This window comes from Kryptolebias marmoratus, linkage group LG13, assembly GCF_001649575.2.
Source record: "Kryptolebias marmoratus isolate JLee-2015 linkage group LG13, ASM164957v2, whole genome shotgun sequence".
Taxonomy (NCBI): domain Eukaryota; kingdom Metazoa; phylum Chordata; class Actinopteri; order Cyprinodontiformes; family Rivulidae; genus Kryptolebias; species Kryptolebias marmoratus.
In genome coordinates, this window is record NC_051442.1 from 11635245 (window position 1) to 11646328 (window position 11084).

Sequence of the window (11084 nt, forward strand, 5' to 3'; positions counted from 1 at the left end):
CGGTGGGAGGGGGGGGGGGGGGGGGGGGGGGGGGGGGGGGTTCCGAAGGCAGCGGGTTGTTTTTGACTTCGCGGAGACTTGCGAAGAAGCCTCAGCGGCGGCCTCAGGGGGGTCAAGGTGATGAAACGGAGCGGCTCGCGGCAGGATGGTGTGCATGCTGCGAGCCTCAAGGGCACTCCGGCTCCTCCCGCAGACGTGTTTATCTCCGGGGGCCAGGTCGTCAGATGGGTAGACACAAGACATAAGCATGTGCTTATGTCTAAATAAAGATTAGCAGGAGGTGGAAGTAAGAACCCTGCGTGTCAAAGAGAAAACCACACAGATGATGTGTTGTCCTCCCTGTGTAGGCTGCGTTAGAGCACACCAGGTCCCACACTCTTCAAGACAACAGTGGCTTGCATGAAATGTTAGATTTACTTAAATTAGTTGTAAACTGTTTGAACTAAACGTGGTTGTTTAAGTAAGAAAGGTAATATTTATTTAAATCTTAGTCTTCACCAAATGGCATCATGAATGGCAACGGATTTGATAGATTTCACAAAAGCACACGGAGCAAAATGGCTCTCAGGTGGAAGTACGGAAAGCGCTTTGGGACAGTTTTTATTCAGGTTAAAGGGACCCATAGCAAGGTCACAGAGACCATCCATCCATCCGTTTTCTTTGTACAGGGAGTGCCGTCATGGCATCTGAGGAGACGACATAATCTTGTTTTTTTTTTCCCCCCCAGACTTCAGAATTCACCCAGCTGTCTTCTGACACCCCATCAATAAATATTATTTACCCACTGCTGCAGGAAGCCTCACAGACGCATGCCATGGCACTGCCTCACTGGCTCCAACCTGACATGCGCCGTAAATCTTGAGCCATTTTAAGACTATGTTCTGCCACTTTTTAAATTAATATTATTATTCTGTCATTAAAATACTTTTGCTCCAGAGTTGCTTTGGCTTTTGGAGGATTTATTTGCCGGAATCGAATCTGTCTTTTTTTTTGTTGCTGTTTTGTTTTCATTGTTTGTTTGTTTTTTTTTACATTGTTTGCACCTTGTTTCAAACTTTCATGGAGTCTTATTATTTATTATTGGAACCTTGAAGAATTTGGTGCTCTGCCTCCTGGAGAGTGTTTTCTGCTGCTGGGGTGTAGTGAAGGAATTTTTGTTCTCCAAGAAAGGCATCACAACAATACTTGAGCCCTGGCTTTAATTACGAAGTAAACAAACACAACATTTTCTGCAGAAGATGTTTTTACAGTGCAAGGACCGACGATTAAAATGCCTAAATTTCAGAATAAATACGTCAGCTTCTTTGTTCCTCACGCTTTCCGTTCGTCCTCTGCTTCAGTGACGACCACGGCTTCAGCCCCCTCCACTGGGCGTGCAGGGAAGGCAGGAGCGGCGTCGTGGACATGCTCATCATGAGAGGGGCGCGCATCAACGTGATGAACCGAGGAGACGACACACCCTTGCACCTTGCCGCGAGTCACGGACACAGAGACATCGTGGCTAAGGTCTGCTCTCTCACACTGAGCCGTGTGTGTGTGTGTTCATACCCCGCTTGATTATTAAGTTTTTCCTTTTTTTTTTTCTTTTAAACGTGATTACCAGCTGATTCAGTGCAAAGCAGATCCCAACACAGTCAACGAGCACGGAAACACACCGCTCCATTACGCCTGCTTCTGGGGGCACGATGAGGTTGCAGAGGTGCGGCACTATAAGTGCACACACATGCACAAACACACTTTTACTTCCTTTGGTAAAATTTGTTATCTCCAAATGCCCCCTGCTGGCCAGAAAGTGCCACTGCAGCGAGAGTCCAAGCACTCAGGGCGAAGACATTTATTACTTCTTTTATTTTAGGCAAACATTTAAAAATGTTCTTTTTTTTCCAGGACTTGGTAGCCAGTGGTGCCCAGGTGTGTGTGTGTAACAGATATGGGCAGACACCTCTGGACAAGGCCAAGCCTCATTTAAGACAGCTGCTGCAAGGTCATTTATCCATTTTTAAACAAATCTGATTCAAGTCCATGATGATATTGGCAGACTAACTAAAAGATTACATCATCATATTTATTTTTAGAAAAGGCAGAGAAACTGGGTCAAAGTTTGACCAAGATCCCATACAAAGAAACTTTCTGGAAGGGCACCATGAGGACGCGACCCCGTGAGTAGCACTCCTCTCCGACAGCGGGAACAAATTGCGATGTTGAATGCGGTTTTGCGCTTTATGGGTCGTGTTGTTTCGCTCCCACAGGTAACGGTACCTTCAACAAGCAAGCTGGTATTGATTATAAGCAGCTTTCGCTCCTGGCAAAGATCAATGAAAACCAGTCTGGGGAGGTCAGCTGCTTTTAATCCTTTTTGCTTCTGCACGACAGTCTTAAAAAAAAAAAAAAAAAAAAAAAAAACAGAAAAGAAAAGAAACTACCCAGTTGTTTACTGGACCGTGTGCTCTGTTTTTAGCTATGGCAGGGTCGATGGCAAGGGGATGAGATCATAGTGAAGGTGCTGCATGTGAGAGACTGGACCACCAGGAAGAGCAGAGACTTCAACGAGGAGCATCCGAAACTCAGGTTATTTACACATCGAAAGTTGAAGTGGTGGCCGGGGCCGGTTTGTTCTTATTGGTATCTGACAGAAATGGGAAAATATATAAAAGCTTGTGGATGGGATTTCCAGCACTTGGGTCACATTAAAGCCAGCTTGTCTCATGCAGAGACCGCTGGAATCATTATCTTGTATTGCTGAATATATTTGTAACATCAGGTCAGAGGTCAGAGAGTAATCTTTGTGCAACAAAAAGAGTTTTTATAGTATGGTTGACCTCATTATTGCAAGTTTCTTCTGTCGCAAGGGCTATGAAATTCTACCAAAACACAAAATTCAATTCATCATAGTCAAATTCAAAGCATCCTCTTAAATCCTGTTTGCCTTCATGAAGTGTGATCTCTGCGGATGTGCTTCGAGTCGTTTTTGTTTTTATGTGTTTTCATGACTTTTGTTGCCTAAAAAGACACCGACTTGCACATTTGGTACGTTGAATTAGAAATGAAGTGCATAAATACATTAGAGGATTTTAGTGGGCTGAAAATAAACCCACGCTAATTCAGGTTGGCCCCCAGAAGCACATCTCCATGCGGTAAACTGTTCATTAGCATAATCAGAGCCGAGTTTTAAGCAGCTCCTCTCGTGTGCATCTCGAGTGTCTTATGCTGAATCAAATGCACAGCAATAAAAAAAAAAAAGCATGTTTACTTTTTACTTTTTCTTTTTCTTTTTTTTTTTTACCGTCGTGGCTGTGTTCTCAGTCCCACAAACTCAGACGCTCATTAAGCTACAAGAAGAAACAAAAAACAAGACTGAGAAAACAAAGTTTTAAGCTGACCAAGTGAAGAGAATCCCACTGGGAAGGCCGAGGACTGCAGATCTTAGCTGTCCGCTTGCTTTCATGTTCACTTCAGTCCTCGCCTTCTTTTGAGAACTAATGCTTATATAAAAGTAATTGGGATGAGGGCGCTGGAAAATTCCGAGCCTGTGTAAAATCTTGCAAAAATGAAAGCGGTTCTGTTAATGAACGTGTAAAACTAGTGCTCAGCTCAACTTTAAAAGTGCTGTAGGTGAGACAAAAGTCGCGTTTCATCTCCCCGATTACTTGATTGAAACCTGCTTCATCTGATCGTCTATTATTATTTACATTTTCTTTATATTTTAAGTGAAATATCTCCCTTTTCTCTGTTTTTTTTTTTTGTGTGCCCTCTCAGGATCTTTTCTCATCCAAACGTTCTGCCTGTTCTTGGAGCCTGTCAGTCTCCTCCATCTCCTCATCCCATCATCATCACCCACTTCATGCCATATGGCTCGCTGTTCAACATCCTCCACCAGGGCACCAGTGAGTCATTGCTGCTGAGACAGAGCTACACTGGAATGGCCACTGCTGGCGCTGGGTGAAATTTGTGAACGCCATCTTGCTAGGTGCTCCGTGTGTCACTCTATACTGCTTACATGTGAAATCCACAAATTGTAAACTTCTCGTGTGTGATCTATGCAATGTCATCAGTCCAAAGCCACATAGAAATGCTTTTTTTTATGGTCTGCTACCAGTCAGGCAGTAACTAAGGACACTCTATGTAGCACCTAGCAAGATGGCGGCACAAAATTTTGTCTAGTCAGTATTGATCATGATGTGGTTGGCCACCTCTTGTTTTTTACTGGTCATTGCTTTCATGTACAAGTGTAAAAATGGAAGTGGCTACAATTTGTTTATGTTGAAGTCTTTGTTTCCCGAAAGCGTTTAAGCCGAGGATTCCTGTCCTCTTATGTTTCTGTTGGGTTTCTTTTAATTCTACCTCAGCTCTGGTCGTCGATCAAAGCCAAGCGGTGAAGTTTGCTTTGAACATTGCCGGCGGCATGGCATTCCTTCACACCTTAGAGCCGATGGTTTCGCGGCTTCACCTCAACAGTAAGCACGTCATGGTAAGGCGGCACTGCTCAAGCAAACAAGCCCAGCGTTACCTATGTGGTTAGCATCAAGCTAATGTGGTTGGTTTACAGATTGACGAGGACATGTCAGCCAGAATAAGCATGGCGGATGCCAAGTTCTCCTTCCAGTGTCCTGGCCGTATGTACGCCCCAGCCTGGATGGCCCCTGAAGGTATTTGTTCTCACCATTATTTCTCCTCGTTCCCTTCTTCCTCCTGCTTGTTAACACCTCCTTTGGCTGTATGAGTCATTCCAACCAGATCACGGTGTATAATTTAGTCCCAGTTCAGCTGTGTTTAGAGTTTTCCTCTTCCTGTTTGTCTTCAGCGCTGCAAAAGAAGCCTGAAGACATCAACAGAAGATCTGCTGACATGTGGAGCTTTGCCGTGTTGCTGTGGGAACTGGTTACCAGAGAGGTCCCCTTTGCCGATCTCTCGAACATGGAGATAGGCATGAAGGTGAGTGGGCATCTCTTTTACCAGCTCTAACCACAGGCATTCACCGTGTTTTCAAATAACTCTGTGCTTCTGCACTTTTCTGTGTTTGGGGTTATTTAAAGTCAGCATTTTCCTCCCGTTGCTCAGGTGGCTCTTGAGGGACTCCGGCCAACCATCCCACCAGGGATCTCTCCTCATATCTGTAAGCTGATGAGGCTCTGCATGAACGAAGACCCGGCCAAGAGGCCCAAGTTTGACATGATCGTCCCAATCTTGGAGAAGATGCAGGAGAAGTAATTGTCCCAGCAGCGATCGGTCCAGCTCTGTTGTTGTTGTTTTTTTAGTTTTTTTATTTAAACCACTCTTTTATCTTCACTCCAGCCATCATATATATATATATATCTGCCAGGCAACTGTAAATAATGCCAAAAACCACTGCACACAGCTGCTGCATACAGTTTGAACACTTATTACACTGCTTGTTTTGTATAAGCTAATGGAGTTTTAAATATTATTTACTCTGTGTTTCTACCATATATTGATCAGTTTTCATGACTGAAATATTGACTTTATATACAGTGTGGATTACATTCATGTGTTCTGTCAAACAGGAACAAATCCAAAGAAATGTGTATAGAATATGACTTTTTATACATGTTCACAACTGCAGATGTAATAAATGTTTTATATATTTATGGCCAACTTGTGTTCTTATTCAAATATATGTTTCTATGAGAAGTGATTCACAAAAGGATGTGGATATCTCCACTGACTTCTGTTAAAGCGGATTTGTGTTGGTTTGTATATAGATGCTTCAGTTATACATAAAGCAAAGGCTTATAAATTGTTAAAGGCCACTGTAAAGGTTGAAAGCTTCAGAAAATTTACAGCAAATGCCAAAGTAGCTTTTTGTCTGAAATGTTTTTCACATTTGCAGTACTTTTTAATGTTTTATTTTTTTAATCCCCATACGTTCTTTCTCTTCATTTAAAATTCCTACACAGTGACTCAGGCAAGAAAGAAAGAAAAATAACAACCGAAGTTTATCATTTTTAAATCAAAGGAAAATATTGCAGTTAATAATTGTGTGTGGCGGCAAAGGGCAGAAAAAATTAAAACAGACAACAAATATAGCCTTCGAAAGTCTGTCAATCAAATGGCTCGCCATTGCTTAACTTCTGTGCATCAAAAAAAATGTCTCGTTCTGATTAGCAGCAAATGTTGCATATAAACCCCTGAAGCAGAAATATATGTTTGATTATACGGAGCAATCTCATTTTTCCTCAGACACTCACTTCTTAACATCAAGCCGCATGACTGTGAGGCTTCACAAACATTATTATTATGATTTTGAATTTCTACAATGAGGTCCTGCAGAATCTGCAAGAAAAAAATCTGGCCCCTGAGCAAATTTTGTTGGTAAACCCTGATGTAGAGCTCAGAAACACTTGTCTGCATTGTATAGCTTTTTTATTGTTAATATTATTTTGTTTAAATGCATGTATAAGTAAAGCGGTGCAACATGGTTTTAGACCGGCTTGTCCAAGCCAAAACACTGGGAAGGTGTTAGAGTGCCATCTAGTGGTGTTGTGGTGTCATAAAAAGATTATGCTGGTAAGAACAAAATGAGGAAGAAACATCTAGAGTTTGGACACTGAGTACCTCCGATTATCAAACAATTTATTTAAAACGGACCATGCACATTGATAGACATAAATAATAACTGTACACATCCCAGATTTAGACATGTGGGGTATTTTCTGTCCACAATCCCTGGCAGATTGATGGAATAGTATGCAAGAGAAAACAAAATTATGAAAACAAGTGCACAAATACATAAACATAAAAATAGCAGACGTGGAGATTATGCGATAAGACAAAAATATATAAATAAAGCTAAACTAATAAAAAAGATATACATAAATCACAATTTTTTTTTGGCTTGATAAATCCTGCTGTTTGTGTAAACAAACGTGTCTAAGCTGCAGAGGATCGCGGTCACGTGATCAGTCAGGTGACTGGCAGTGTTTGTCATGTGAACACAAGCGGCAGGATTCCGGTCAAGGAAGCTGCGCTTCGCAGTAGCACTTCCCCGGCTGACTTTAACCGAACTGAACTTGTTGACTTGCGGTCTGTGGACTTTTTTATTATTATTTAAGAGGGACGAAGCGGAGACAGAGTTTGCCGACCTGCTGGTGCTCCTCGCTCCCGGGAGGAACCTAAAGAAGAAACAAAAAACGGGGTAATATTTCATGTTTGTTAAAGCTACAGTTAAAAAATAGCAGGTTAGCTAGGTTTTTTTTTTTCAAGCAGGATGTAGAGTGCATAGACACGTTTTGTGTTTTGTGGGTTTAAATGAGTCATTTTTCCCCTTAAGCTGAAGTGTTAAAACACCTCCTATTAACACTTTTTTTTTTTTTTTTTTTGCGTCTGCTTGGTTTCTCTTCCCCTCCTTCATTAGACGACAGCCGGTTCTCTGAGGAAACCTGCCGCCGGGACACAATGAATCCCCCCAAGCTGTCGCCCTCTTTGGGGTTGATGACCTGCACTTTGCTCCTCGCGGTCCCGCTGCTCGGCTCGTGTCTTCCGGCCCAGCCGTCCGCTCAGAACCGAACCGTGTTCGTGGAGCACATCAACCGCTTCGCCCTCGGCTTCAGCTGGAGAAATCTGTCCTGCCCGCTGTGCAAGGCGGTCTTCACCATTCTGGATATCGCCCTTCTGGTACCGTTTTCTAAAAACCCTTCACTTGTCTGAAGCCTTGTTTTTAAGTTTTGTGCGAGTAGGGGACTTTAGTCTCATATTAATTCTTAAAGCAGAACTGCAACCACTGTTGGTTGGAGGAAGATTATAATACAGTAATGCTGCAGTTGTTGCTGAGAGGCAGATACAGGGTTGTTCTATTCTAAAACTGTTTCAAACTTATTTTTAAAGCTCAATAAAAAAAATAGATAAGAAGGAAACATTTAATGATCTATTGACACACAGCAGCTCTGTAGCTTTTATCTTTCAGATTATTTCAGTGTTCTCGTCTTAACTATACTTAAGTTAATACAGCAGCACAGAAATAAGACTTGTCAGTTTATTTCGCCTTATTATCACTCTGAAAGTTGTTACTTCTGTTTATTACACATGTGCCCCCCTCTGCAATGACGCCCCGGGACTCAAGAGTTCAAATTAATTGAACATATGTTTCAGTCGATGTCAGTTCAGATTGCTCGCCCTTGTTGTCGCATTCAGAATCAGGTTTTTTTTCTCAGTTCCGTGTAAACAAGGCACTTCTCCATTTGTGTTACAGGGCTATTGTAGTTTACCAATAAATGTGGCGTGCTGTTTCTTACCCCTTGTAAATTTTGTGCTAAAGAAATGTGACCTTATGATGTCTACAGATCTGAAGCACTTCCACTTCCCACACTTAATAGCGGTTAACTGTCAAGTGATTTGGAGTTTTAAATACCTCGGCTCACGTTTCAGAAAGCCTGATGTTTTGTCATCATTTGCCGCAATGCAGTTTCCAAAGTCTGACCTCATTGCGTCCTGTTCCGCTTTGTCGTTTGCACCAGAGTGATGCAAACGAGGAGCGAGTGGCGTACGCGGTAGGCGAGGCGTGCATTCGCCTCCACCTGGCCGATGAGATGGTGTGCCGAAAGATCATCGAGCTCTTCAGGGACGACTTCATCAGGATCCTGCAGGAGTCCCTGCTGTGGCCCACGGAAGCGTGCGCGCTGCTGGTGGGCCCCTCGTGTGGCAAGTTTGACATCTATGCGCCGTGGAACATCACTTTGCCGAAGGTGCCCAAACCCCCCGTTGCGCCGCCCTCTCCTCCCAAACCCGGCTCTCCGCAGAGCAGGGTCCTGTTTCTCACAGACATCCACTGGGACAAGGTGAGCAGGTGCTGCTGAGAAAAGACAAAGCCCAACTGCCGGTACATCGTTTGGAGCTAACAAATCTCTTCATTTAATAATGTACTTGCTTTCGGTAGTGTCACAGATTTAGTGTTAAATGCAATTTCATGCTTAAATGATTTAAGGTTCAAGGACACTCATGTCAGCACATCAAGCTTGTTTTGACTAACTGATAACCAACAAGGTTCCTTGACTGTTTCGGACGGAGTTCCGCTATTTAAAGTCGTCTCTGCCGACAGGAGTATGAAGCCGGCAGCGCTGCTGATTGCAAGGAGCCTCTCTGTTGTCGCAACAGCTCGGGCTTCCCCAGATGGAGGCAGAGGGAGGCTGGGTACTGGGGGACCTACAGCAACTGTGACCTTCCTCTGCACACGGTGGAGAACCTTCTCGAAAATGCTGCAAGAGCCGGACCTTGGGACTGGATCTACTGGACCGGAGACATCCCAGCGCACAACGTTTGGTCCCAAACCAGGAGTCAGCAGCTCACGGAGCTTACAGTCATCTCCAGGCTCATACACAAGTAATATATATGTATTTTTACTTTTTTTTTATCAAGGGATAAAACATGGCTTTAAATTGCCAGACTTTCAGCTTTTTAAACATGTTACCAGTTGGATTGGATTGGCTCTAACTTTCATCAGATATTCATCATTTTTAATCTGTAACTGATCTGGAGACTATTGTTGTTCTTTTTTTTTGTTTTTCTACCCAGACACCTCGGACCCAACGTGACTGTTTACCCTGCAGTAGGAAACCACGAGAGTACCCCAGTGAACAGCTTCCCACCACCTTTTGTTCATGGCAACAGATCCTCTGCCTGGCTTTATGAGAAAATGGCAGAGGAATGGGCACCATGGCTGCCAGAGCAGGCTTTAAAGACTTTGAGGTTTATCTTTTTTTTTTTTTTTTTAAATCATATTCATGTGTAATTTTATCTTGAACACACAAGTTGTTTAGTGCACACAGCTTATGTGTAACACTGTTTGGTTGGTTGCACGGTTAAGAAAGTTAACTTTGCAGAGGGTTTTGTCTTCACCACAGATCAGCGATGCTTGTTCGCTTTAAAGTTCACATCTGACCACAGTAGAAGTGACACCACAAAAGCGGTGTCACTTCTCAGAATTTTGCGCTTTATAAAGAAGACTTGCATTGTTAGCAGGTACCCCAGTTTGGTTTAGAGTCTACATGTTTTGGTTTTTTTCGTGTGGTAATTTAGATACGCTGGGTTCTACACAATGGAGATTCAGCCGGGCCTGAGGGTGGTCTCTCTCAACATGAACTTCTGCGCACGAGAAAACTTCTGGCTGATGGTGAACTCAACTGATCCGGCGAACCAGCTGCAGTGGCTGGTCCACGTTCTCCAGGCCAGCGAGGATAAGGGCGAGAAGGTCCGTTTGGCCCCTTGTTTAAAGCTGTTACAGCTGAGCGGCTGTAATGTAGCTGAAGCTCCCATTTTACCACAGTCATGTGCTCCTTGTTAGATGTGGACAATGACTCTTTGGCTTTCATTTTAATTGCATCTAATTTCTAGCACCGAGCAATAAAGGCAGCTTTTATTAGTGTTATAATCTCCCTCACTGCGATGTCATTTGCTTCTTCTGTTTAGGTGCATATTATTGGTCACATCCCACCTGGTTTGTGTCTCGGCAGCTGGAGCTGGAACTACTATCACATTGTCAACAGGTACTTACAGTGGCCATTTAAGTTTACAGATAAAGTGTTAGAAGCTGATCTCATAATGCTTCCTGTGTGTTTTAAGTGCCATGTAAATAAGCATTTTAAAATGCATGGTTGACTTATTCGCAGTAGCATCTGTTTTTACTTCCTTTTCTGTTTTGTAAGGCTAGATTTGATGTTTTGTGTCTGAATTAGAAAAGCTTTTATTAAGCAAAAAATTAAATGTTTTGTTTTCAGATATGAAAGTACAATTGCAGGGCAGTTTTTTGGACATACACACCTGGATGAGTTCCAGATGTTTTACGACGAGGAAACAATGACGCGGCCATTGGGAGTGGCCTTCATCGCTCCAAGCGCCACCACTTTTGTTAATCTTAACCCAGGTGAGTCTGCAAACCACAGCTCCATATTTCACAACAGCTCGTAAGCTCGTCTCAGCTAATGTACAGGTGCTGGTCATAAAATTAGAATATCATGAAAAAGTAGATTGATTTCAGTAATTCCATTTAAAAAGTGAAACTTGTATATTATATTCATACATTACATACAAACTCATATATTTCAAATGTTTATTTCGTTTAATTTTGATGATTA

At 42.8% G+C, this 11084-nt stretch overlaps 2 protein-coding genes across 4 annotated transcripts in view; both read left to right on the plus strand.

Moving 5' to 3' along the window:
- ilk (integrin-linked kinase) overlaps positions 1-5613 on the plus strand; it is a 9866-nt gene extending 4253 nt beyond the window's left edge. The window contains exons 3-13 of one of the 2 annotated variants that reach the window (XM_017417924.2): positions 1341-1506; positions 1604-1699; positions 1888-1984; positions 2076-2159; positions 2250-2335; positions 2459-2568; positions 3757-3884; positions 4347-4468; positions 4547-4646; positions 4802-4932; positions 5059-5208. In XM_017417924.2, coding sequence (XP_017273413.1) covers positions 1341-1506; positions 1604-1699; positions 1888-1984; positions 2076-2159; positions 2250-2335; positions 2459-2568; positions 3757-3884; positions 4347-4468; positions 4547-4646; positions 4802-4932; positions 5059-5208 — 1270 coding nt within the window. Of the gene's footprint in view, positions 1-1340; positions 1507-1603; positions 1700-1887; positions 1985-2075; positions 2160-2249; positions 2336-2458; positions 2569-3756; positions 3885-4346; positions 4469-4546; positions 4647-4801; positions 4933-5058 lie in introns of both variants that reach the window. The other variant, XM_037979218.1, reaches the window with a different exon arrangement.
- Positions 5614-6943: 1330 nt separating this feature from the next.
- Positions 6944-11084, plus strand: part of smpd1 (sphingomyelin phosphodiesterase 1) — a 6991-nt gene continuing 2850 nt past the window's right edge. For both annotated transcript variants that reach the window (XM_017417944.3, XM_017417945.3), the window contains exons 1-8: positions 6944-7153; positions 7373-7632; positions 8472-8792; positions 9053-9333; positions 9526-9699; positions 10030-10201; positions 10420-10496; positions 10728-10873. In XM_017417944.3, coding sequence (XP_017273433.1) covers positions 7414-7632; positions 8472-8792; positions 9053-9333; positions 9526-9699; positions 10030-10201; positions 10420-10496; positions 10728-10873 — 1390 coding nt within the window. In that variant the 5' untranslated portion in view covers positions 6944-7153; positions 7373-7413. The remainder of the gene's footprint in view (positions 7154-7372; positions 7633-8471; positions 8793-9052; positions 9334-9525; positions 9700-10029; positions 10202-10419; positions 10497-10727; positions 10874-11084) is intronic.